This window comes from Scylla paramamosain, chromosome 10 (genome assembly GCF_035594125.1).
Source record: "Scylla paramamosain isolate STU-SP2022 chromosome 10, ASM3559412v1, whole genome shotgun sequence".
NCBI classification, from domain to species: domain Eukaryota; kingdom Metazoa; phylum Arthropoda; class Malacostraca; order Decapoda; family Portunidae; genus Scylla; species Scylla paramamosain.
In genome coordinates, this window is record NC_087160.1 from 4,980,001 (window position 1) to 5,007,858 (window position 27,858).

The 27,858-nt window shown below is 44.5% G+C and overlaps 1 protein-coding gene across 1 annotated transcript in view; it reads right to left on the bottom strand.

Moving 5' to 3' along the window:
• LOC135104137 (uncharacterized) overlaps positions 1–27,858 on the bottom strand; it is a 234,452-nt gene that overhangs the window by 111,057 nt on the left and 95,537 nt on the right. The window contains exons 6-30 of the mRNA XM_064011167.1: positions 23,357–23,488; positions 22,480–22,595; positions 22,243–22,377; positions 22,028–22,157; positions 21,429–21,734; positions 20,021–20,140; positions 19,638–19,771; positions 19,292–19,529; positions 18,864–18,986; positions 18,324–18,458; positions 17,163–17,285; positions 16,428–16,658; positions 15,293–15,799; positions 13,817–14,989; positions 12,620–13,567; positions 9,924–11,930; positions 9,092–9,763; positions 8,872–8,972; positions 8,484–8,675; positions 8,074–8,182; positions 7,427–7,942; positions 6,990–7,304; positions 4,473–6,293; positions 4,085–4,213; positions 439–1,221 (exon numbers count right to left, since the gene is read on the bottom strand). Of these exons, the coding sequence (XP_063867237.1) occupies positions 439–1,221; positions 4,085–4,213; positions 4,473–6,293; positions 6,990–7,304; positions 7,427–7,942; positions 8,074–8,182; positions 8,484–8,675; positions 8,872–8,972; positions 9,092–9,763; positions 9,924–11,930; positions 12,620–13,567; positions 13,817–14,989; positions 15,293–15,799; positions 16,428–16,658; positions 17,163–17,285; positions 18,324–18,458; positions 18,864–18,986; positions 19,292–19,529; positions 19,638–19,771; positions 20,021–20,140; positions 21,429–21,734; positions 22,028–22,157; positions 22,243–22,377; positions 22,480–22,595; positions 23,357–23,488 (11,196 nt within the window). The remainder of the gene's footprint in view (positions 1–438; positions 1,222–4,084; positions 4,214–4,472; positions 6,294–6,989; positions 7,305–7,426; positions 7,943–8,073; positions 8,183–8,483; positions 8,676–8,871; positions 8,973–9,091; positions 9,764–9,923; positions 11,931–12,619; positions 13,568–13,816; positions 14,990–15,292; positions 15,800–16,427; positions 16,659–17,162; positions 17,286–18,323; positions 18,459–18,863; positions 18,987–19,291; positions 19,530–19,637; positions 19,772–20,020; positions 20,141–21,428; positions 21,735–22,027; positions 22,158–22,242; positions 22,378–22,479; positions 22,596–23,356; positions 23,489–27,858) is intronic.

A 27,858-nucleotide genomic window follows, 5' to 3' on the forward strand; every position in this document is an offset into this window, starting at 1 on the left:
GGTACTTTGTAGCTTTTTAAGAATATTCATCAGGTGCTAAAGAGCTGGACCAAGATTTCAGTGTGAGTTATGACTGTATTTGTGCATTAAGAATTGCTAATTCAAACAAACATATTAGCAAAAGATAGTAGAACATGAGGTCTGTAACTTTATTAGTCTACTCCAGGGACATTTGGTGGACACACTCCCTCTCATGAACCCTTGGCTAGAGACAAGATAATTGAATTGGCTACTGAGGTCACCAATCCAACAGTCAGTCACTGACCAAGGGCAGACTCCACAAAGGGAGCAGGTCCTTCCGAAGGTCCCATCATGGAGGTTAGTCGAGGTGGCTGGCTATGACAAGACTACGGGCCACTATTGTCCACCACCGCTCAGTCGGGTTAATACATAAGTAGTAGCAGCCGGGGCCGCTCGGCTCCTGGCTCTGGGCTTTACCTTTGACGCAGCCAGAGCTAGAGTCGCCAGTATAGTCTGGGGGGCAGAATTTACACTTTGGCTTGTGATCCTCGACGTAGCAGGGTCTGTCCCCAGGGCAGTTGAATGAGATGCATGGGTCCACACACTGGTAAGACACACAGGCCTCATTGGGGGCACACCCTTCATTCCTCAGGCAGATGGTGACAGATGGTGTACAGTCTTTCATACAGATGCACACAGGGCGGTGATTGAGAACGTCGCACTGCTTGTTTGGAGGGCAGGGGCGGCCCACAGCACAAGGGTCGGAGCAGCGGTTGTCGACACATGCCAGGTTGCTGGCGCACTCCTCATTCCGGCGACACTCGATCCGTCCTGTCGCACACACAAACTCTCCCACTGAGTTCACAATGAAGCCATATTTGCATATACATGTGGGTTTGTGCTTCCTGACTTTACACACCTTGTGAGCCTCACAGACTGCAGCCTCAGAGGCACATGGATCATAACAAACAGCTTGAGCATTGTCACAAGCCATCTGTTCATCACAGTCACCATCCTGGTGACAACTGGTCACCTGGGATGACTCTGTGGAAGACTGTGAGCTGCAGGCTGGGTCTGGCTCACAGGCCACCTCAGGCTGTCCCACATAGCACTGTGGGCAGGAGCACTTGGGCACATGGGCCACAGTCTCACAGAGAGCACGCTTACCGCAAGGGTGCTGCAGCCAGCATGGATCTTTACATTGTCCACTGATACAAGCCAGAGCCGACGGGCAGTCTGTGTCTAGCGTGCACGAAGTATCTAGTGTGTGGGAGAGGAAGCCACCGTCAGCATGCACACCGGTGGTCACCACCCGCCTGCTTCACCTGCTCCACATACACTCCTTTCATACTGTATTCCATATTATTCTAAGCTTCAAGCAGCACTTCTCTCATCTATCAGCATCCATATGTTTAGTAGTAAGCCTATGAATAACATAATATAAAAATAAGCCCAAACTCACACAAACATACACAGACATTGCCATACAGTGGAGCAATCTATGAATAGCATGAGACTGGCGGATGGGACCACCTTTGGAACTATAGATGAAAGTAAGTGAACCAGTGCTGGTGTTACAAAGTTAGGGACACTGGGTTGCACTACTCATATTAAGTGATATCTTGTACTCTTCTGGTTTTAATTGCACACAACTGTTCAAACACACACACACACACACACACACACACACACACACACACACACACACACACACACACACACACACACACATCTATGCTGGATAAGTATATCAGCATGCATCTCTTGCATGAGTGGCTTCATGTTTGTGTTTTGGTTGTTGGGAGTCCATGGCGTGAGGGTTACTGGCACATATAACATGAGGGAGCAGGGACATTAGAACACCAAATTGGACACATTAGGACACATAAAGGTATCTATAGGCACTAGTGAGTCAGGAATCGATTTTATGAACTTAACATGGACAAAGACAGAGCTGGGAATAAAAGCACTATTGGACGCAGGACAAGGATCTGGTTTATTAAAGGACACAAGAAAAAGATTAGGGCTAGTTGAGAGCACAGAACACTGATAGAGGTAGGGTAAGTAAAGGATATTAGGCAAGGATTAGGGTAGTCAGAAAACACAGGACATAGATTATGCAAAGTAAGTAAAGAGCACAGAACATGTACAAGTGTGACCAAGGTATAAATACTAGGGTGACCAGTCAATATAAGATGAAGATTGGTATGAATTTAGGATGCAGTACAATATTTAAGGTGATTACTAGACACAAGATAAAGATTAGATTAACCATATGGTACCATGAAAGACTATGGATAACAAGAGACACACAAGATCTGAATAAGCAGTAAGCAGTCTGAAGATCAGAATTTAAGAAGGAATAATTGTCAGATCAAGGATAAATATGAGAATAGGAAAAAAAAGATTGGTGATCAGTTGAGGAGTACAAAGATTAGATTGATTAAAAATAAATATAAGAATGAATAGCAGGCACAGAATAAAGATTACATGAACTAAAATAGTGAGTACAACAAATATCAAGTGACAGTCAGTTGAGCAAAGGCTAAGCATCTACATAATCACAGAAAGACATTAGCAGAGAAAACAGAATTAAGGAGGAAGTGGTGCAAGAGTGTATAAAGTAAATGTGTAAGATAATAAGTTTGCCAAACTAAGAGAAATTATCAAAGGAAGATGACAGCCATAAGTTGTACAGTTTAACATGTACATGAACCACACGACCTAAGGATGCTAAAGGGGAAGATAAGGGTCTACATAAGCAAAGCAAGTAATTTTGGATCCTGCTGACAATTAGGACACAGGCAGATGAAGAGATAGGACATAGGCAAAGTGTAATGAGTGGATAAGAGTAGTGCTTGTGTCTGTCTCACTCAAACTGTTTGTCTCCTTGTGTCTGCCCTGACTCTTGGCTATCAGGGATCAAAAGAGCACTCACTTGTCAACACATCTTGAGGCTTGGTGCGTGAAGTCAGGAAGCACAATGAAAACAGGAAATGGAAAATTGACAAAGAAAACTGGGGATGCTTCATTCTGCAGAAAGTGAAACATGATGCATAGAAACTTAAACTAATGAGAGGGAAAAATAATGAAAAGGAGAGAGAGGGGGAGAGAGAGAGAGAGAGAGAGAGAGAGAGAGAGAGAGAGAGAGAGAGAGAGAGAGAGAGAGAGAGAGAGAGAGAGAGAAGAGAGAGAGAGAGAGAGAGAGAGAGAGAGAGAGAGAGAGAGAGAGAGAGAGAGAGAGAGAGAGAAATATGGGAAAAAGGATATTGAGGAATGGGAGGAAGTGATAATAATGTTTTTATACAATGGTGAACAAAATACCTGGGAAGTATTATGAAAAATCAAGGACAGAGGTATTCTAAACTACATGAAAATAATAAAAACATTAAAAACATTCATTATATGAGTGCGGTGAGCAGTCATTTTGCTGCCCTTTTAAAAAGTAATATTATACTAATGCTTTACTATTAATAATTAATTTATTCAGTGTGATCTTCCATTACATTACTGTCCCATTAGTCAGGCTCCTTGTGTTTTACCCTCAACGTGACTCACTCACCAGCCGCCACGTCCACTGTTTCATGCCACTTTTAACTAGGAACAATCAAGGTCATGAGATAAGTACAAATATTGCACACAGATGCTACAAACACTACTATTAAGGATCTATGAAAACACCACTTTTAAAAACACCGAACAATCAAAAATCTTTCAAATGAGTAACCAGCCTTTTTTGGATGTTCGATGCACTTAAAAGTTTCTAACAGACTCATTCAATATCTGTCCAGCCAGTTAGCTCGAGTCATAGGGGCCACTTCCCCAAGCACTGAGGAGATGCTACCTCAAAGCTCTCCTGAGGTTGTGACCAAGTCCTTCAAGATCCTACAGAGGTGAGATGGTAATAGGATCCAAAAGCTGTCTGTGGAAGTGAAAACTCAGAAAATGCGAAATAAAATATAGATTCTTCAAGACTTCAAACATCACAAAGCAAAACTCTCGGTGTGGAAGGAGTGAGTGGCCACTACGAATGAATAACTGCAGATCTACCATTCACCCCCACAAGTGTCTACAGTGCTGCAGGAAATGTAAACCGAGCACAAGGCATTCAGGATTGGCTTACCTGGGTAGCACTCCACATAGGGATCCCCTGTCCATGTGGAGTTATTGCACCGACACCCGTAGCTTCCATCCCTCTCTCGCACACACCTGGCTGCCAACCCACATCCTTTCTGTCGACAGTCAGCTGAACCTGCAGTTGGAGGTGGAGAGTATGTATTTGACTTACCCATAATGCAAATTCTAGGTAGATATTTTCACTAGCTAAAGCAATCAGTAACTAAACACTTCCAAACAACTCTTCTGCTGTTGGAAGTTTTGAGATATGATAAGGTGCTCAGTGTGAGTGCAGTCTAATGTCATCATTTTGTTTCAGTAGAAAACTTATCACAACAATATTTTAAAACTGTAAATGAGACTGATCATTAATCATTAATTAATGTAACACTTACATTTGATAAGAGGATCCCCAATGGGAAGATGGTCTGGGCACTGACACTCTCCCTCTGTACGAGAAATGGTCCTGCATTTGGCATTGATGCCACAGCTAATCCGCTGGCATGGGTCCACATGATCCTGCATGCATCTGCATCCTTCTTGATGGTATGGTTCTCCCTCACAACCAGTATTGCAAGTGCACATGTAGCTGCCAACAGTGTTAACACACTGGGCATTGAGACCACATGGGTTGTTGAGACACTCATTTATCTCTTTCTTGCACTCTATCACTGGGTTGCCGAAGAATCCAGGTGGACAAGAACATTTTGCTTCTTGGTTGAGTACTGTACAACGAGCATTAATACCACATGTGTCATCTGAACATAAATGCTTGCATTCTTGGTTCACACATTTCTGATCCCTATCACATTCCTGATCTGTTCTGCACTCGTACTCTTCACAGCTCACTTTTGGATCTCCATGGTAACCATCCTTGCAGAAACAAAGTGGTCGATGATTGGAAACACGGCAACGAGTATTGGCACCACATGGATCAACATCACAAGGATCTTCACACTTATTGTTGTAACAGCCTTTGGTTGGAGGACAGTCTCCATTAGCACGGCAGCCAGCAACACAGAGGTCCTCATGACACAAGAAACCTTCAGAGCAATCACTGTGTTTGGAGCACTGTGCACGACAATAGTTGTTGCTGCACACCTCCCCACAATTGCACTCAGCATTGGAAGTGCAAGCCTTGACACAGAGGCCACTTTGACATGATCCACGGAAGCCACAATCAGTGATGGAGGAGCACCGACGCATTGGGGTGGTACATGCTATCAGTGGGTTGCCCACTGTATTGGAGGCACAACTACACTGTGGTTGGTGGTCCACTACTTCACACTTGGCACACTTGCCACATGCCACATCTCCCTGGCATGGGTCACGACACTGTCTGTTCATGCAGGACAGCTGTGTGGGACAGCTTGAATCTGAGCGGCAGCCAAGGATACATAAGCGACCTTGGCAAATATTGCCTTCACTACACTGGGAATCAGAATTGCAGATCTCCTTACAAACACCACCAACACAGCGTTCATTGTTGAAGCAACCTTGATCATGGGAGCAAAGGGGACGGCAGGTCCCATAGAAACAAGTCATTCCTTCTGGGCAGTCAGGGTCGTCAGTACAAGAGGTGGGTGGCAGACGGCAGTTAACATAGGGATCACCTACCAAGTTGTCAGGACAGAAGCATTTTGCATTATGATTTTCTGCCCTGCAAATAGCATTACCACCACAGGCAGTAGGTGAAGTGCATGGGTCAGTGCACTTATTGTTAACACAAGCTTGGCTAGAGGGACATTCAACATCTGAGCGGCAGCCCACTGTGCACATGAGCTGGTTACAGATTTCCCCAGATCGGCAATTGTCATCCCGGCGGCAGGTAGGACGACACACTGACCCATCACACTGCTCAGTGTCTAGGCAGTTAGATGAGGAAGAACAGATGGCCATGCAGGTACCTAAGCTGCACATAAAGCCTGGGGCACAGTCAGAATTAATGTTGCAGGAGGTGGGCTTTCGGGAACAGGCAACATTGGGTGTTGGATTGGGAATAAAGCCATCAGGACAGGTGCACTGAGCACGGTGAGTGCTCACAGAGCAGTGAGCATTAGGGCCACACACTGAAGGGGAGCCACAAGGGTTGGAGCAGCGGTTGTTGACACAGGCTTGGTCAGTGGTGCAATCCTCGTTGGCTCGACATCCAATCATACAGATATTATTCAGACAAATGTGACCAAGGAAGCAATCATTGTCAACACGGCAGGTTACTGTAATGATAAAAGGCAGAATAAACATTAATTTTGAGTACCAATTAACTTAAAAGTATTTTCACAGCAATATAAATAATCTACCTGGCTGACATCCTCATTAAAGGTTGGTGTTGTAACAAACATTCACAGCAATTTTCCCCATCTACCAATATATCCTTGTACCTGGCTGACATCCTCATTAAAGACTGGTGTTGTAATAGGGCATCTATATACAAACATTCACAATAATTTTCCCCATCTACAATATATCTTTGTACCTGGCTGACATCCTCATTAAAGACTGGTGTTGTAATAAGGCATCTATATACAAACATTCACAATAATTTTCCCCATCTACCAGTATATCTTTGTACTTGGCTGACATCCTCATTAAAGGTTGGTGTAGTAACACAGCATCTATATGTATTATCATCTATATGTATTATGTGATATTTGTATAACAGCCAGAAATTTCTGCTAGTGATTTCAATGGCAGAAGTGGTTTACTGTTGTTGGCTCTTAATAAACTAATACTTTTCTTCACACCTAACCTCCTCTGCTGACCAGAGTACATGTGAACCTGTTGTTGCATCTCCATTCATGTATTCACTACTCATCTTTTGTCACTTTAATTCACTGACATACTTCCCTCTTCCATCCAAAGCCCTCTTCAAACCCTCCTTCCTATGTAGATTTAATGAGCTGTTCACTTACACATGCAGGTGCCACTCATGCACTTTTCATTCTGAGCACAGTTACTGTCAGTACGACAGCCAAGATAGCACACGCCATTCTTGCACAAAAATCCTGATGGGCAGTCACTGTTTCTCTGGCAAGCTGAAGGAACTCGGTAACATTCCATTTCAGCCTTGCCAGTGAATTCAGGTGGGCATGAGCATTCCTTCTTGTGGTTCACCATGTTGCAGATGGCATTAAGGCCACATGGTTGATCTTTGTCACACAAGTTTGTGCACTGGCCACGCACACATGCCTCTGTCAGCCCACACTCGGAGTCACTTTGGCAGGGGGCTGGAAATGATAAATGGGCTTATTAATGATACTCTCTCCCCTTCTCTCTCTCCTTTAAAAATCTGTTAGAATGGTTCTCCTAACTTCTCATATAGTGGAAAGAATATGGAGGGTCAACTCACGCCTGCAAAGTCTTCCATCACAGATGGTATTTGGGGGACAGTCTGAGTTGCCCTGGCATGGCACTTTCTTGGGACGGCAGCCAGTCACTCGGTCGGTGGCATCACCCTCATACCCATCAACACAAGTGCAAACAGCAAGGTGGTTGGCAGCACGACACTCAGCATTGAGGCCACACTGGGATTTCTCACACACATCTCTACACTTGGGAACATTATCTTCTTCCCCACAGTAAGCAGAGGGAGGGCAGTCTTCATCTACCAGACAGTCCACGGGTGGTTTGCATCCTTCTGTGTAAGCATCGCCCACAGTACCAGGGGGACACAGACACTTGTAGCTGCCACGGAAGTTGTAACACCTGGCACCAGAACCACATGGCTCCTCATCACAAAAATCTATGGGTTGGCATCCTTTCAAAGGATCCCCTTGGAATCCTTCACGACAGAAGCATACTGCCTTGTGGGCCTCAGAGACACAAAGGGCATTTTCTCCACACTGGTTGTTTACACTACATGCACCTGTAAGCAAATGTCTTTTATTAATACTCTTGGAGCATTTTGTGTTTCTTTTCTGAAGTGGTCTTTCATTATGACATAAAATACAAGCATCTGATAAAGATATAGGTCACAGTGGCACCATCGACACTTACGTTTGCACATGTAGTTGTCACATCGGTCTGTCTGGCTACATGCTTCATCCGTCTCACACTCAATTTTAAGGCAGCCAACTCGCTCGTCTTGAGGGTCACCAAAGTAGCCCTATGGGATGACAGTAGCTTTCATGAAATACATAAACAAATACATAAAGATATAAAACAACATGAGCTGGATTCAAAGCCTGAATACTATCAAATAAATATACACATACAAATGCACAACTTATATTTCCTCAAAAATGATATGCTCTTATATGATCAAATACCTGAGCCTAACTCAGGTTTCCTTTAGTAAAAATTGCTGAAGACCAATGTCCATGGCAATGTGACCTGGTCTGTGCAGGATTTTACATTGGAATAAGTGTGCAGCCCTAAGAGCCTGTGGGATCTTCTTAGAGACTGACCTGTGGGCACTGGCACACTGGTTGATGCTTAATGGCAACACATTCAGCATTGCGGCCACACAGGATGAGGCCATCACACACTGCCTTGCACTCAGCTTGCCCAACAGCATTGGTACGACACTGCTGGCTCTCTTCACATTCACTATTCTGCCGGCATTTCACCTCTACCACACACAGACTATTCTGACAAACCTGTAAAAAAAAATAATATCAAATATATATGTATTTCTAAGAAATTCCAAGAACATGTCGGCTATTTTATAATCTGCTGCTTCTGCTAAAGAGCATCTATGGCTGGAAGGATAATGATGGGGTAAGCTGAGGAAAGTAGCACTGCTCTTTTGAAAACAATGAGGAAACCACAACATATGTGTAGTTTGAAATTTACCTGAAGTGAGGGACAGTCCCTGTTGTTCCTGCATGTGGGTACACATGAACCATCAATGCAAACCTGCCCAGACAGACAGCCACGGTTGCTAGTGCATGAGGCTGTGAAAACAAAGAGTAAAGGAATTATCAATAAAGATAGACTGCTGTGTCTAGTATGCCTAATATTCTATGATTCACTAAACTGTGTTATGCAGGATAAATATAAATCTGTTACTCACGGACACAGATGCCTCCATTGCACTGTTCTCCTGCAGGACAGTCAGTCTCCTTAGCACAGTAAGTGATAGTTGTGCAGCCCAGGCTGGGGTCTCCAGTGAAGCCAGCCTCACAGTAGCACTGGTGGAGGTGGGCACGAGGGGTGCAACCAGCATTTTTGCCACATACACCAGGGATTGAACATGGATTAACACATTTGTTGCCAATGCAGGATTTATCTGCAGCACAGTCACCATGACCAAGACAGTCAAGACGCACACACTCGGTGAGAGGGTTGCCTGTGGTGCGGGGCGGACAGGAGCAGGTTGCTGTGTGCTTCTCAACGTGGCATACAGCTCCCTTTCCACATACACCTGGCTTTCTACATGGATCAAAACAGTTGTTGTCCACACATGCGGCTGTCTCAGGGCAATAAGAATCATCTGTACATTCCCCTGGTGTGCGGCAGCCAGATACCACAGGGTCACCTATTTGGCCTTCAGGACACACACAGGAGTAACTTCCTAGAGAGTTGTGACAGAGTGCTGACCGATGGCATGGTGCATCATGGCACTCATCCATGTCGACACATGCTCCTGCTGTATCCCTCTCAAACCCTCGTTCACAGTAACAGATGGCGGCATGGTCTACAGTCTGACAGCGGCCAAATCCACAGTTAGTGTTGTCACAAGGATCTGAGGAAGAAATGAAGTTGTGAATTTTAAAACTTACAGTTTACTAAGAACTTTTATCAAACTAAATCAGCACACTGGAGATGGAAAATAATTTTACATTGTACTTATTATAGAGGAAAACTAATTTACTTGAAAGCTTTAAATAAGTAAGGATACTTACTAATACATTTATAGTTGAGGGTGTCACAGAGCTTGTTGCGGGAGCAGTCCTTATTTTCAATACATTCTCCTTTAACACAGCCCACAGTAAGATCATTAGGATCCCCATAGTGGCCGGGAATACACTCACACAAAGGCTTGCGATCCACCACCTTGCATCTTGCATTATTTCCACACACAGCAGAAGCACATGGATCAATGCATTCCAGTATTCCATTTTCAGTTTCTTCACATGCTTGGTCACCCTGGCATGAGCTGTCATCAACACAGGTGTTTGGCTTGATACAGCCTGGGGCTGTATAGGGGTCACCCACAGTGAAGGCAGGACATGTGCATTTGTATGAGCCAAGTAAATTGATGCAAGAAGCAGTTGAATGACATGGATTCTCTTGACATTCATCGATGTCAACACAGCCATTCTGGCCTGGTAGGAATCCTTTGTCACACATGCATTTTTTTGAGATGCAGACTTCATGAACACGACAGTCAGCATTGCTGCGGCAGCCTGGTATGCATGAGCCTTCAATGCACACTTCTCCTTGTAGACAGTTGCTATCTCCAAAACAAACTCTTTTGCAAATTCCTCCACAGTGTTCACCCTGAGCACACTGAGCATCTTGCTGACAGACAGGATAGCACTTTCCCACTTCACACACCATGCTAGGGCCACAGTCATTGTTGGAGACACAGGAGGTTGGCACACGAATGCAGCCTTGCTCTGGGGTGGGTACAGCTTTGAAATCAACAGGGCAATAGCAAGAGGCACGCTGGTTCTGGACTTGGCACTTGGCATTGGGTCCACATACATTTTTCTTTGAGCATGGATCAACACATTTATTGTTCACACAGCCCTGCTCTGAAGGACAGTCACCATTGCTGCGGCAGCCTAAAAGACATACTCCAACAGTGCAAGCCTGTCCAGTGGGGCACTGTGAGGATGACACACAAGGCACCATGCACTTGTTTCTGATGCACCTTTCACCCTGGGCACACTCTTCGTTGTCTTGACACACTGGTCTGCACTGGCCTGCCAGACATATGCCCCCTTGACATTGTGAATCACTGGTGCAAGATAAAGTGGTGCGGATACATCCATTTTCTGGAGTGGGATTTGGCTGGAAACGTGGTGGACAGGTACATATTGGCTTTCTGTTGACAATATTACAAAGAGCATTTGGGCCACAAGCACGGTCGCAAGGAGAAGCACAGCGGCCATTGAGACAAATACTGTCTAACTGACAGTCCACATCACCATTGGGACACATTCCTATGGGATGGCAACCTGTGGTGTAAGGGTCACCCACCATGCCAGGCGGACACAGGCACTGGTGTGTGCCACCAGAGGAGGAGCATGTGGCAGATGAATGACAAGGATTTGGGTTACACAGGTCCACAACTCCACATGCAATGTCTGGAACTGGTTGTGGCTGGAAACCTGGTGGGCACTTACAATTATAGCGATGGTTTTCAGCTAGACAGATGGCATTTTCTCCACATGCATCAAAGCAGACATCAAAACAAGTATAATCAAGCCTGTTGCAAGCTTGGTCTTTGGGACAGTCCTCATTTATAAGACAGCTCACAGAACTGCAACCTTGCTCAAAGTCATTGGGATCACCTGTGAAAAGCCCAGGAGGGCACTGACACTGAGCAGCATGATTGTTTGCAATGCACACCGCTCCTGGTCCACAACGTGTGGTATCACACACAGCAACACACTTACGGACATTTCCCTGAGCCTCACACTTGTGGGTCTGTGGACACTGTGCATCATTCTGGCACTGGTCAAGGGGAATAGGGCGACACCCAGTCCGATCATTGGGGTTACCAGTATAGCCTGCCTTGCACTGGCACAATCCACGGTGGTTGTTAGCATAACAGGTGGAATGGAGAGGACAATTGAAGTCATGACACACTTCTATGCACTTCAAGATGCCAAGCTCATCAGGTTGGCAGGCAGCATCAATGGCACATTCACGATTACTCTCACAGTCTGGCACAGCTGGTTCTGTGGAGGAAGTTAATATCATTACTACCAGTGAATTCACTGATGTAGTAAATAGAGCATATAAAGATATTTGCTGTCATATTTGAATATAAAATGCCTTTTCAAATGATTTTGTGCTTCTTTATAGTTTTGTTTTGGATGGAATCATACAGTATACACTTTTGGTTGCTAATATGAGGTTAGATAAATGAGAGAGAGAGAGAGAGAGAGAGAGAGAGAGAGAGAGAGAGAGAGAGAGAGAGAGAGAGAGAGAGAGAGAGAGAGAGAGAGAGAGAGAGAGAGAGAGAGAGAGAGAGAGAGAGAGATTTAAACAATTACAAAAGATTGCAAAAATTAACAGACTTTCATGTTCTTGCTGAACTGTTTTATTTTTCTTCTCATCTAGTATTGAAGAAAAATTGTGCATCAGGTTTCTCTCCATTCACCAACCCTTCTAGCCAAAGCTGGCCAGAAAAAGTCATACTATATGGTAGTAAAAAAGAAAACTACACAATTTGAGAGAAAAATTAGATGAAATGACTACTACTAGATGAAATAGCTACTTTTATTTATAGTAAGATGTCATCTGCTGCCCTGAAACTAATGATTATGACTCTCATTCCCACAAGCATTGTATGAGCTCAAGATTAAGAAACAAACAAAAACTAGTTGATAAACACAAGACTTATGCAAAGAGTTGCAGTACTCACTCTGGCAGCGGTTGGTCACTGGGTTGTGCAAGTAACCCTCATCACAGCGGCACAGAGGACGATCATCCTTCACGTAACACTCCTCATTTTGGCCACACGTGTGGCTGAAACATGGGTCAATGCATGCTCGCATCCCTTGTAGGTCTACCTGGCACACTTTGCCATCATCACAGCTGTCATCATCATCGCACTCATCCTCACGGTCATCTGGTGCACAGCCTGAGGTAGGATCATTGGGATTTCCACGATGGCCTTCTTTGCAGAGACAAGAGGATCGATGATCCTGAGCCACACAAATGGCATTAGGGCCGCACTCCACTCTGTTGCATGCTTCTTCACATGTTCGCTGTCTATTACTTGGAAAACAAATCTCATCATCCTCACATTCAAGATCATTGTGGCACCCTGATGACTGGCAGCCTTCCTCCTTGTCATTAGGATCTCCCTGAAAACCTGAACGGCAGGAGCAAGATCCTTGGTCACAAACAGCATTAGGGCCACACACCACTCCTAAGCAGGCAGGTGGGGCACAGGCTGTAGGATCTACAAGGCAGGGGTCATCTTTTATGTCTATTTCCATGCACATGATGAATGGATTGCCAGAAAAACCTTCTTGGCATCGACAGTCAAAGCTCCCAGGTGTATTGAGACAGATAGCATTCATGCCACAGGCATTACCAATGCACTCATCCACATCAGTGCATTCCACATATGGGTTTCCTTGGTACCCAACTGGACACACACAGTCTACGCGATTCACCCCCTGGCGACACTGAGCACCGCTGCCACACTTGGTGTTGGAACAGTCTGCCCTCTCACTATCTTCTGACTCGCAGGACTTGTATGGATTGCCACTGTATCCAGCATTGCATACGCAGCGGTTTGGTTCACCATATTCACAGTGAGCATTGCCTCCACAGCTAGGAGTGCAGAGGGGTGGAGTAACCGCTGTATGGAAAACAAAAGTTACCAATACTAAGTCTCAGGGAAAAGCAAAACAAAACAACCAACAACAACAGTAATGTGATGATGTTTACATAAGCTCATACCATGAAGGTCATTTTGGTATAATTTCACAATCACATTATCTTTCAGTGCAAATGAAATACAACTAGAAAATCATGCGAAGTTGACTGTTTGATATAATGAAGAAAGAACCATCAAGGAAGAGTTAGTGCTGTGATAAAGTATACTTACGTGCAACACAGAGGAGATCAGGTTCACCCAAGAAGAAGGGAAGACATACACATTTGTTGGTATTCTTGTCACACTTGGCTCCAATGCCACACACGACCCCTTCACACCGCTCCTTGCACCGTCCATTTATGCACACCTGAGGCTCCTCACATGGGCTGGTGGGTGAGCACTGGGAGGGCACACAACTACCACCAGGGAAGGGGTTGCCATTGAATCCTTCCTCACACTTACAGGTTGGACCATCACTGGTCACAATGCATGTTGAGCTGGGCCCACAAAGGAAGCCCTCACACATGGACACACAATCCCCACTGGGTCCCTCAGCGTATCCTGGGTGACAGCGGCACCATGCAGCATGTTCCTCAGCTTCACAATAAGCATTTTTACCACAGGGGAGAGAATCACATGGATTGACACAATTCCCTGTGGGTGTGCAAGCAAGGTCACCTGGACAGTCAGTGTCCCTGAGACAATCTGCTATCTGTGTACCAGTACATGTGCCATGGAATGGGTCTCCCACAGTGCCAGGAGGACACTCACACTTGTAACTTCCAATCTCATTAATACATATGGCATTTTGCCCACACTTAATCTCCTGACATTCATTAATATCAACACAGCCAGCAGGACCCTTGTCTGCAAAGCCTGGCAGACAGGTACACTGAGGTGGATCAGAGGGAGTGCACTTGCTATTGATGCCACAGGAGAAGGCCTCACATGGACTCTTACATTTGGCATTGTCTTGGCTGTCAACAAAATATGGTGGAGGACAGATACATTTGCCTGGCTGAACACAGCGTTTGTTTTCCTCACAATCATCATCCCTTCTGCATTGTATTTTAGATATAGAACAACCAGAGGTGAATGGGGACCCAGAATATCCTGGTGGGCAGCGGCAATCATATCCACCCACTAGATTGTAGCACTCGGCATTCAGGGCACAGCGGGGGCTTCCATCAGGCTGACGCACAGCACACTCATCCACATCTTGGCAAGATCCATCAGCCAGTGTGGTGAAACCCTTTGGACATGCACAGTAACTGAGGCCACCTTGGATGGTGACACACTCAGCCCCAGAAGGACATTTGTTCCCCAATGAGCAGTTTGCCAACACACAATTGCCTTCCACAATGCGGTATGGTGGTAAGCAGGTGCACTCCAGTGTGTTACAGCCTGTAGACAGGAGAGCTTATGATGGTAATTTGCCTAATATCACCTTTAATATCACCAATGCTATCACCATTACTAACACCAGCTCTCTACCATTATTACTGCTATTACTTTTACTTCAATAATTACTATTACTATTATTATCACTACTACTACTACTATTACTACTACTACTACTACTACTACTATTACAACTACTACTACTACTACTACTTTTATTATTGCCTTAGTATAGAAAAAAATCACAAATCAGATACTTTGCTAAACTAATTAACCATTTGTTAAAACAAAATGAGAATCACTTACGTTCACAGACACTGAAGGGGTTGCCCTCAAAGCCTGGTGGACACTGACAGTCATAGGACCCAGGAAGATTTTTGCAGATAGCATTGAGTCCACACACATGACGATTGTCCACACACTCATTTATGTCCTGGCATCGGCCAGTAACCTGATCACGTGTGTAACCACGACGACAGACGCATACATTCTTATCAACAGAATTGTCTTGCACACACTGCTCTCCTGTTGGACAAGGCTGGGTAGGGCCACAGCCAGGAGGTTCCACTGCCACACAGCCTTCACGTGTTGGGTTGCCTTCAAAACCTGAGGGACACTCACAGGTGAAGGTTCCTGGCTCATTGCGACACACAGCTCCTGGACCACATGGGTTATTGGCACATTCATCAACATCTGTACATCCAAACACACTGATTGGATTGCCATTGTAGCCTTGACTACATATGCATTTAGGCTGTCCATTGATTAGCTTGCAGTCAGCATTAGGACCACAACGCACATCTTCACAAGGATCTGGAAGAAATCAAGACTCCACTTAACCATTGCATAACTATCAAGAGTGATGGGAGTAAGAACACTCTGCTTGATCACTGTTAAATAAAATCTTAATTTTAAATAATTTAATCTAGAAGTCAAGTAACTATTGACTAACTAACTACTCAACAATACTCCCTGAATATGGACTCGGTCATGGACTAGTCATGTCTAGATGCAGTGTGACTTTCCTACATGTTTGCAGACTTATAAATGACACTTTTGACACAAACTAACATCTAACCCTACATTTTCAAATTATTTTTGCCATTATGTTGAAAATTTTGACAAACAATCACTCAACATTCTCCTACCCTTACACAATGTCATTTTACTTGCAACATTATTAGTATCACCATCCATGCAAGTCTTTCATATAGTTCATTACAATGCTTAATAAATATCAATTGATCTCCATGGAAACTTCAGAAACAACATGAAGAAATTAGCAAACTTGTAATCACATACATGCTAAAAATGTAAACAATAAAAAGTGCTCACACGGTTTCTGCAAAATCTGCTTCACATATTTGAAAGACCAAGTAATATAATAGAGATCAGCTTCCTTCTAAATTAATCTAGAATAAGTGGATTTTGTTGAACTTACGTCTGCAGTCGTCTCCAATGTTTGGGTCAGGACACATGCACTGCTTGACAAGGCAGAGTGCATTGCCAGGGCAATCATCATCCTCTTCACACTTCATAATTTCAAGACACTGAGTGAAAGGATCAGGATCAGCAACTGTGTGAGGTGGACAGACACAGGTGTAGGAGCCAGGGGTGTTAGTACACACAGCACCTAAACCACATGTTCCAGGCCGCCGACACTCATCCACATCTGGAGAAAAAAGCAGGACACTGTCAATATTATCAATAGGAAAGTAGTGAGCAAGGGTGATGAAGTAGAGAGAGCTTATTGCTGAAAGTGTTAACTGACCTCTCTGTTTTCTCTTTCATTTAGCACTTCATGGGTTCTAGAAACCAATGCATGTACACTTATGTGTGCATGTGTCTGTGTGTGTGTGTGTGTGTGTGTGTGTGTGTGTGTGTGTGTGTGTGTGTGTGTGTGTGTGTGTGTGTGTGTGTGTGTGCATGCACACACACACACACACACACACACACACACACACAAACACACACACACACACACAGACACACACACACACACACACACACCAAAAAGGCTTTGTGACAGAAGATATATCATTATTGAGATAAGATGATTATTTCTTTCATTCATAACCTAAGGAAGAAGGGAATGAATCAGCAGGATGGAGCGATCAAAGAGCAGTGCCCAGAGATAGGGAGGAGAGGGGGAATGCACCTGCTCGTTGGTACTAACCACATTCCTGGAGGGGATCTCCGGTGAGTGGGTGAGGACAGGAGCACTCAAAGCTGCCCAAGGTGTTGATGCACTTGGCATTCTTGCCACATGGGAACGGGTGTCCAAGACACTCGTTAATGTCTGAGCATGCCCCAAGTGAAGACAAGAAGCAGGATGGTTAGTAAAGCTTTGGTTAATATGAGCCTTCAGGTTTGTAACCACTGGGGGTGGTCTTCCTGTATGGAGTCTCTTGGGTTAGTTGGCATGCATCTCACACAGTTAATCATATGTTAATTCAGGAATTACATGGCTGCTGACTCAAGCTTGAGAACAACTGTGCCTAACACAATATACACAAAGCTATTAAATGAAGTATTATACTTAGTGCAGAATAGTGTAGTTAAATCAAATAGTCTAGTTAGGATCTAAAGTTTTATGCTTTTTGATATCCAGTTACACCATTTGTAAGAACAAAGTCACATTTTGTAGCAATCACTCATGATCATACAGATATGAGGAGACACCAAAAGGGGATGTTCAAGGCTAAGAAATATTCATGAAAAAATATCTTAATTCATTTAATTAAATTTGTTTCAGTTCATAGAATTTTGCAAAAAGGAACATCTAAGCTGCAGAGGAACACTAGACACAATCTTCCAAACTGAACCATAACTTTCTCTTGGCATCCATTTATTATCAGCCAGCAGCCAAGACTCCAGGACACTCATACCCTCACTGATTGGTGATAGTGACTAGCAATTTGTATTCATTATTTGCATGATAAGGGTAAGTAAAGCATGATCAATGAAGAAAGGTTATCCTGTTGAATAAGAGGAAGGATTATTTTAGCAGATATGAGGTATGAGAAAAGTCTGTTTTCATGTGAAGAAGCAGCATGAAGATGAGTGAGACTGGGCTTGATGAGATGAAGAAATGGCAAAAGATCAGCAAAAGGCAAGGTTGTGGAGGAAAAGGAGAGATGACTAGTGTGACAGATATGGTGACAGGCTGATGGGGACATGGCAAAGCATGATAAGTTACTTGATCAGAGCTGGGGACATGGTTTTAGATATAAGAAGGGAATAGTGATTGGTGAGAAGAGCATGGTAGCAGGCAAAAAAAGCATGATCAGCATACAAGTAGAGGTCACATACAGTATCATGCAAGAACATGACTCACCCAAACACTTGACATTGGGGTTGCCAGTGAAGCCTGGTGGGCACTGGCAGGAGAATGAGCCAGGGGTGTTGGTGCACAGAGCATTGTCCCCACACTGCCCTGATGGTCTGTTTCCTGCTGAACACTCATCCACATCTGCAAACATACACACACACACCAAAGTGAAAGGACAAGAACAAAATGTCAATCATAAAATACTGAAAACTGAAGGGATACAGTGGGTAGAACAGAACAACTAACACAAGAAGAAAAGGCTGGTATGTGCAAGGACCATCTGAGTTTCAAACTGAAATGAAGCTTGATCCAAATCCTGTATACTATGTAAATGCAACTGGATAAATACACAACCAGTGAAGAGTGCCTATCAGGCAGCATGAAAAAAAGTAAATATATGTAATGCAGATAAACACAACACAAATGCTTACAAATTGTACATAAGTGCATATGCATACCACCAAAACAATGAAATTTCTCTTTGAGAGATCATCATAGCTGCAGTGGGAGGACAAGCCTCAATACTCACAAGAACAGCCCACTTACCCACACAGCCAGCAGAGATGTCCACTGGATCATAGGTCCAACCTGATTTACACATACACATGGCCTCCACTCCATCTGGTTTACAGTAGGCATTTGGACCACATTGGATACCCTCACATGGAGCTAATGAAAAGTATGAAAGGTATAATTAGAAGAGGAAAGTAAATTAATATCTTATTCAAAAGTGAAGAAATAAATAAATTCTAAGAGTGAACACAATGAAGAGTTTGGGGTGATGGTGATGGAGGCAGCCTTGCCAAGTCTGATACTAGAACAGAAAAATGCAACCTGATACATGCTGAGAACACAAAACACAATGGCTGGGGACAAGGTAAATGGTATACAATTAAGAACATTCCTCACACACATCATGATGCAAATGAATGGAAGTATACATGTAGAGTGAAAAAAGGAGCTTCCATTCCTACCTTTACAGGCAGACTCTGGTGGGTTGCCAAGAAAACCAGCATTGCAAGTACACTGGAAGTTTCCTGGAATGTTCTGGCACTGGGCATTAGGACCACAGGGAGATGACTGGCACTCATCCTCATCATGACATACTGCACCCACAGCCTTGAAACCATCACGGCAGTAGCACTGTCTCTCCAAGCACTCAGCATTGTTCACGCAATCAAAGTTTGAAAGGCACGGAATGCTCACATTGGCCTGTGGAAGGCAAGTGTAAGGTGAGCGTGACAGTTAATGTAGTAGGGAGAAAAAGTTGACAGAATCAAAGATTTGGGATGCAACATGCGAGAAAATGACATGACACACCTGCTCACATGCCACCTGAGGACTAGGTTTTGGGATGAATCCTTGGGGGCAAACACAGGTGTAGCCAGGCTGAGTGTTCTGGCAGACAGCATTGATGCCACATGGTCGGTCATAAGCTGCACACTCATCAATGTCTGTACCAAGGAAAACATGTGTCATCAAAACAGAATTGATGTTGAGAGGAGGGAAGCAAAGTTAAATACAAGGACAGAGGAAGAGGCTGGAGAAGTAAATTACAATTATATAGTAATACAGATATTATAATAATAGTAGTAGTAATAAATGAAGTAGTAGTAGTAATGGTAGCAGGAGGAGGAGGAGAGCAATACATAGTAGTAGTGGCCCTAGTAGAGAGAGGGGAAGGAGGAGGAGGTGACACTCACCCACACAGCCGGAGTAAGGGTCTCCAGTGTAGTCAGGTTGGCACTGGCATGAGTAGCTACCGACACTGTCCAAACACACAGCATTGGCACCACATGGATTGGTCAGGCACTCATCTACATCTGGTAAGGAAACCAAGACAGAGGTAAGTAGACAATCTACATTAAAGACTCCCTAATGTTCATTATTCCCCACCAGGGTGTCATCTACTTATTGCCACCACACGCACTGGCACTCCCATAGAGGGTGTGTTGTTCTAGTGTCACCTAGGCAATACATTTTTGTTACTCATGCCAATAACTATTACTGAAGGTTAAAACTTTGGTTAGATATCCCAGTGCACACAACTACTCACCCTCTGCACAAACACTGTTCAGACTGGGGCAAATATCAAAATCAACAATATGATTATAAAAATTTTCTCATTTGAAAAGCAGTTAACCAGGTATCAGTAAATAAATGTTAATATGAAGATGTCATTAAGTCATTCTGGGAAGATGCAGTATTAACCAAAACTGAGGTTGCTGGAAAACAGTGACAAGAAGTACAGTGAGCAAAGGTCAGTCACTCATGGCCACAGCAGCCTGAGCAAAGCGTGGCAAGATGCAGTGACACGGGGGGAGGAAATAAGTTATTAAAGTGAGATCACTATTTTCCAACTCACATCTTCATTTCATAAAAATGTCATGTGTCTTATTTACATACAGTACATGGTAAAGAAAAATTATACAGTGACTAAAGATTGGTTGTGCAGTGCTAAAGAATACTAATACATAGATAAATGAAATTAAAAGCAGCAGACAGGTAGAGTGAGTTATATAGTAATGGAAATACAACACAGGTATGGCAGCACCAGAGTGAGGTGCCTGATGGTGCAGTAGAGGCCAAATAGGTTTGTTACATGGCTGGAGAGGTGAGGCAGTACGAGGGAGGCAAAAATTCAACAGCAATACAGTTTTCAGAATATGCTGGAAAGAAAATACTCCTGGAAATCCGTGAAGGTGTTCTGGAAGTTGTTCCAGTTGACGGGATGAACAAGATGCATTGCAGAGATAAACTGAAGCAGCATCAACATAACAATGGCAGAACAGACAAAACATGTCAGGTGTCTGGGCTTACAACTGCTGCAAGTCTTATGTTTGTGTCTAGAGGAAAAGTAGTTTTCTCAATGTCTTTGAATGTGAGGCTGGAATGGAATTGATGATAACAAAAAAGGTGACCAATAGTAATATAGGTTGTGTATAAGTGGAAGGCAGAGTCGGAGTTGTCTTGCGTCCACGAGTCAATAATTATTAAGATGAAATTGCAAGAGACTACGAAGGGTCATATGGTATTTTTCCTGGGGCAGATCTCAGCAGCAGCAGATGAACATGAGAAAAGTGAAGGGAAGCAGTGCACGGGACTACTAACTGCTGCAGGTCTCCTTCCCGTCACCCTCGTAGCCAGGTGGACAAAAACACTTGAAGGAGCCAGGAACGTTGAGGCACTTGGCGTTGGGGCTGCAGGTGGTGGCCAGCCCACACTCATTGATGTCAGAGCATGCCTGTTCTGGGTTGCCAGTAAAGCCTGCAGGACACACACATTTGTACGAGCCATGGGTGTTCATGCAGGTGGCTGCTGTGCCGCACGGGAAGGACCAGTTGGATGGTTGTCCCAGGGGGAGGATTGTTGTTACCTCCACCTCATTCTCCTCCGGGTCGACGCACTCGTTAATATCTTGTTAGTGAGGCACCGTAGGATTAGTATGAGGCAGCCGGTGAGAGGTGTGACATGAGGCCACACCTGGCTGGCTACAGGCAAGCATTAGTTTCATTAACCTATTCGTTATGAGCAATGCACAAGTCCACAGCTGCCTCTAGGACCACAGTGAAGGAGGGAGTAATTAATGGATCACTGTGAGGTCCCAGGAGACCAAACACTGTTGTCAACTCCGTTAATGGGACTCAAGACTAAAAAGTATTGGCAAACTAAACATCTATAAACTTTAGCATGAACAATGGTGTCCTTACCTTTGCAGGCCCCATACATGTCATAGGGATCACCAACAAATCCAGGTGGACAGGCACATGTATAGTTGCTGATGCTATCCACACAGAGGGCATTGGTAGCACAAGGGCTCTTCTCACACTCGTTGATATCCTGCAAAATAGAACACGGTTAGTCTTCAACAGTCACACGTTGCACAGAAAATGTGATGCAGGATGTTGACATCAGCACCACCCACCTGACAACCGCTGCGGGAGTACGGGTCACCCTGGTAGCCAGTGGGGCACTCACAGTCGTGTCCTCCCTCTCGGTTGATGCACTTGGCGAAGGGTCCACAAGAGTCAACTCGTTCACATTCATCCATATCAGCGCACTATGGTGGTAAAAGAAATATGTTAGCTTCAGTTTCTACAGAGGACAAACATATCATGAACACCTAGAGTACCAAGTTGCCCTCACCCCATCAGAGACTCACCCCATTGTACGGGTTGCCGAAGTAGCCTTCTGGGCATGTGCATGTGTAGTTTCCCACCAGATTAGTGCAGAGTGCATTGCTGCCACACGCACCAGGCTTTTGACACTCATCTATGTCTGTAGTACATCAGAAAAGATATTAGTTTCCATTAACAGCCTAACTTTTTCACTACCTGCAGAGAAAATTTGAAAGAAAACCCATTAAACATCCCATACTGATACTGAGTGTATTGCCAAGTGAGGATAATGACTTCTTTCTCATTTTTTTCCCCCATTAGAGATTGCTAACAAATTACAAAAACAAACATTTGGTGCTAGAACTTTCCCTCCCCCAAATCTTTGTCAGTTGGAGGTCACTCAACGTATCCCTTCCTGGTCAAAGGTTAACAAGGTATGTGTGTTGAGGAGTGGTAGGCACTGGGTGGCAGTCAGGCCCATCAACACCTGTGAGGCTTGTGATGGACACCTGCTGTGCTCAAAGTGTTACTGTGGTATTGTATTCGAAATTAAATATATATTACACTGCTCTCTCTCTCTCTCTCTCCCTCTCTCAAATCTGTACTTTCATCTTTCTTCTGTGATCTCGTATGCCATATTATCCCATTAATTACCTACCCTCTTCCTCATGTGTATACCTTCTTTCTAGCATAAAGTTGCCTTCTATCAATATTTCCTTTTGGTCACCAGTTCATTCTACTGTTATACCTTCTTATTTCTATTTATTTACGTCGTTGTTTTGATTGCGTCGTTTTGATTTTACGATGAAACCTTAGGTAAATAAGTTTCCTTCTTTATCTCCCTCCCCTTTGTCTGTCTACCAGTATACCCGTCAGTCTGTCCTTTCACTCCTATCACTCCCTCTCCCGTTGCACACTCACCAACGCACTGAGTGTACCCGTCCCCGAGGAAGCCTTCCTTGCACTCGCAGGTGTAGTGGGCGGGAAGGTTACAGCACTCTGCGTTCTCCACACACTTGCCAGCCAGCACGGGATCCAGGCACTCGTCGATGTCTGCAGGAAGGAGGAAAGAGGGTTTGATGTATGAGAGAGAGAGAGAGAGAGAGAGAGAGAGAGAGAGAGAGAGAGAGAGAGAGTACTCAAATCATGGCTATTACATGGGAAAAATAACTATTCGAAAACAATTACAAAGCATTATATAATGGATGTCATACACCTCAATCCTCGCCCTCTAAACAACACTCATCCTACTCCAACACAAATTTCTACACTGACACACGCCACTCTCGCCTCCCATCTGGCTTTCCTTCCCCTATTTGGCTCATATTCTGAAACACCTCTGCGCCGCACCTCCACTACTTTCAAAAGGCTCTAATTGAAGTCACACAGGTTTTTAAAGCTGTTTCTATGATTTTAGTGACAGATTAACAAAATATCTACATTATTAGTAAGAGAAACACTCATGAGAATCCGGCCTCTGTGGGCTTTGAAAATAGCCGTGATGTGAGAGCAATGCATTTCTGAATACGAACCTTTGACTCAAGCCTTCACTCTCGCTATATGGAACACAACTGGGACAAAGGCAATACCGCACTGAGCTGAGTAACGGCGCAAAATAGCCACCTCTATATACCACCATCACTGTAAATAAGCTAGTTCATGGTTTACCTGAAGTGTTGCTGGTTGTAATCACAGATCTCTCTCTCTCTCTCTCTCTCTCTCTCTAACACACACACACACACACACACACACACACACACACATCTATTATGTACTTTTAATACTCTACAACATTTAGGAAGTGAGAGTAAGTCTATTTTACATACACACACACAAACTCTCTCTCTCTCTCTCTCTCTCTCTCTCTAGGCGTGCCAGAGGGAGCCTGGTGCTGCCAAGTCGCTGACCCTGGCCGGCGTGGGCGGTCACTCTCCCTCACCCTCTCCCACTCTCCCTCTTCCTTTCTATACTCTCATTTTTCATCATGTCTCCTTTGCTCTTCTCAGTCCTAGTACACATGGTTATGCCCTTCACCACCTTATGAATGGTTCTCTCTCTCTCTCTCTCTCTCTCTCTCTCTCTCTCTCTCTCTCTCTCTCTCTCTCTCTCTCTCTCTCTCTCTCTCTCTCTCTCTCTCGCGTCATTACAGCATCATCTCATCATTCTCATATGTCTATCGCTTCTTGTCAGTGTGTGGGTGAAGAAACTGAAGACTCAACAGTGGCGTAGAGAAGCTAAATAACGTCTTCGGTTTTAAGTTCATGCGCAGAGCAACGCGTTTCTCGCTGACCCTGGTTGTGACTACGATGGCTTGCGCTAAGGCTCGCTGCAGTATCCTGTGAGGTTTGAGCCAAGAGGGGGGCGTTAAGAATTTTTTGTGGGTTGCAGCACGATTGGGGCACGGCCAGCGGCAGGGCCAAGATCTGGCTGATGCACGAGTGACGCACGCTTAGGCATGGTTGTAGTGAGGACCCAGCTCGTTGTATGGAAACAGCTGACTGGGGCACGGCTGGCGGAGGTGGAAGTGGCGGAAAAAACGAAATGAATGAGAGAGAGAGAGAGAGAGAGAGAGAGAGAGAGAGAGAGAGAGAGAGAGAGAGAGAGAGAGAGAGAGAGAGAGAGAGAGAGAGAGAGAGAGAGAGAGAGACCATGAACGCCAATGTTAATGCGATGAGTCGTGTCGCTGCATAAGGAATGTCACATCCTTAAAGAGTGAAGGTGGCGGCAGTGGCAGGCCTCTCGCGGAATGCTAAAAAGAAGTGGACAAGGAGTGGCTGGATGGCACGAGAATAACAAAGAAAACTACGTACACGTTTCTGGAAGACTATGACCGTGCCTGGAGTGCGGTGACTGAGGCGTGAGTGCGTGGTAGTGGTGGTGGTGGTGCATCTGGTTAGGAAGGCATGCAGCAGAGTGGGTGGGAAGGGAGGTGAGGACGAGGATAATTGTTGTAAAGATCAGCGATTCATGTAACAGCAGGAGGAGGAGGAGGAGGAGGAGATAAGGAAGTAACAATAATTAGAGGTAATGTGAGACATACGGGCGTGGTAACAGTACAGGCGTTTGGGGGCAAGACAATGACCTAGCCTGCCTGACGCCTCCTGGTCACTTCATCTCGGGACCTTTATTCTATTTTGTTATTATTCCTGACCCTTCTCGTCCATGTCCGTTCCATACTGCCTCTTTCCATTATTTCTTGCCTGGTTCAGTTGTTATGCTGTTCTTCCACTCGTACTTCACCATTAGTGGGTATTTATTTATTTTTTTCCGTCTCAGACAAACATGGTATGTGCTCCTCTATATTCCATTCGTGCCTGCCTTACTCCGCGCCGCTCCATGTTGCGACCGAGGAAAGCACAGGGAAGGTTTAACGGAAAAGAGAATCAGTCTTTGCTTTAGATCTTCGCACGCATCAAGTAGATTTTGCCATTGTTCACCTCCGTCTGCCTTTAACTACCTTACATAATATTTCTCCTCTCATACGTCCACTAACAAGAGCCTCGTTATTAGCAGCTAGCCTGGCGTCTGTATGGTCTATATTCTGAAACACTCCTGCGCAGCACCTCCACTGCATTCAAAATGCTCTACTAGTTGAAGTTACACGGAATTTTAAGATTGTTTATGTGGTTATAGTGACAGATTAACAAGATTTCTACATTATTAAACAGCGGAAACACTCCTGAGAACACAGCCTGTGGCCTTTGAAAAATAGTCGTGGTCTGAGAGCTAAGCGTTTCAGAATACGGGCCTACATCTGCAGCAGGAAACAACGAAGCGTACTGGCGGTGGTGGTGGTAGTGGTGGTCAACGTATTTACTCGGCTTGCTCATCCTTCATCCTTCATCCAGCCCTAAATGATTTTCCAGCTTATTTTCAAGCTTTCATGGCCATTAAAAAATCTACTTGATGCGTCCGAAGATCTAAAGCAAAGATTGATTCTCTTTTCCGTTAAACCTTCCCTGTGCCTTCCTCTGTCGCAACATGGAGCGGCGCGGAGTAAGGCAGGCATTAGCAGGGAAAGCGATGAGAGTGGAAAAAAAGGGGCAAAGCAAATGAGAACACATGTTAAAGTGAAAGAAGTAAAGAGGGTAAAGACACGGGCGTGGGCGAGAGGTCACTGTGCTGTGGTGTATTGTGAGGGCGTGGGGGAACTCGACACACACACACACACACACACACACACACAGCTCATAAAACAAACGCATGTCGAACTATAATAAACTTTCGTATTATCACAGTTAACGCTAGGCTGTTTTTTAAGGAACACGTACTTTCACAAGACTATTAAAAGACAGCGAAGACTAACACTGATACAAGGAGGAAGTAGAAAAAAAAGGCTCATCACCATTTCGCCCTGTGAGAGAGAGAGAGAGAGAGAGAGAGAGAGAGAGAGAGAGAGAGAGAGAGAGAGAGAGAGAGAGAGAGAGAGAGAGAGAGAGAGAGAGAGAGAGAGAGAGAGAGAGATTCTTCCACGCTATTTCGCACAACAAATATCAATAAAACTAAACGGTAACAAACAATATTATCATCCACATCAGTACACGAAGGACAATAACAGTTATCGTCATAATCCTCCTCCTCCTCCTCCTCCTCCTCCTCTTCCTCCTTCGCCATTTAATATCATACGTCTCTCACTTTTCATTAGTTATTGTACTTTATCACAAACAGTCTCATAGGGAACAACAGGTCAGATAATCTTTGCTTTTTTGTAATGTAGTAGTAGTAGTAGTAGTAGTAGTAGTAGTAGTAGTAGTAGTAGTAGCTGTTATTGTTGTTGTTTTTGTTGTTGTCTTCTTCGCATCTTCTTCATCTTCTTTTCCTACTATTACTACTACTACTACTACTACTACTACTACTACTACCACCACCACCTCTTGTTATTGTTCTTGTTCTTCTCCTTCTTTTCCTCCTCCTCCTCCTCTCACACACAAAAGCACACGACACGCGGTTGCAAGGCGTCACTTAGGTAGCCAGGTACAAACACAACCAGGTATGTACTCTTACGCAACACAGGAGGGGAGGGTCCGATGCGCTCGCTGTGTCTCTGCTGTGAGTTTGGAATAAATTAACCTCTAAGAATGAGATTAACCCAATAGCCTTGTTTATGAGAGAGAGAGAGAGAGAGAGAGAGAGAGAGAGAGAGAGAGAGAGAGAGAGAGAGAGAGAGAGAGAGAGAGAGAGAGAGAGAGAGAGAGGGGGGGGAGGGAGGAGGACAGAGAAAGAGGAAACAACATTCCTAGCTACAAACTAATGTGGCAAGACGTAATTAGAAGATACTTAAGTCATCTTTCGTTAACTTGCAAGGTGACGCAGCTGGCGATAGGAGAAAGCGAGGTGAAGGGAGAGGGGAGAGGGGAGAGGGGGAGGAAGGAAGGAGAAGGGATTAATAGGCATACCTTCCCCCTCTCTCTCCTCTCTGACGT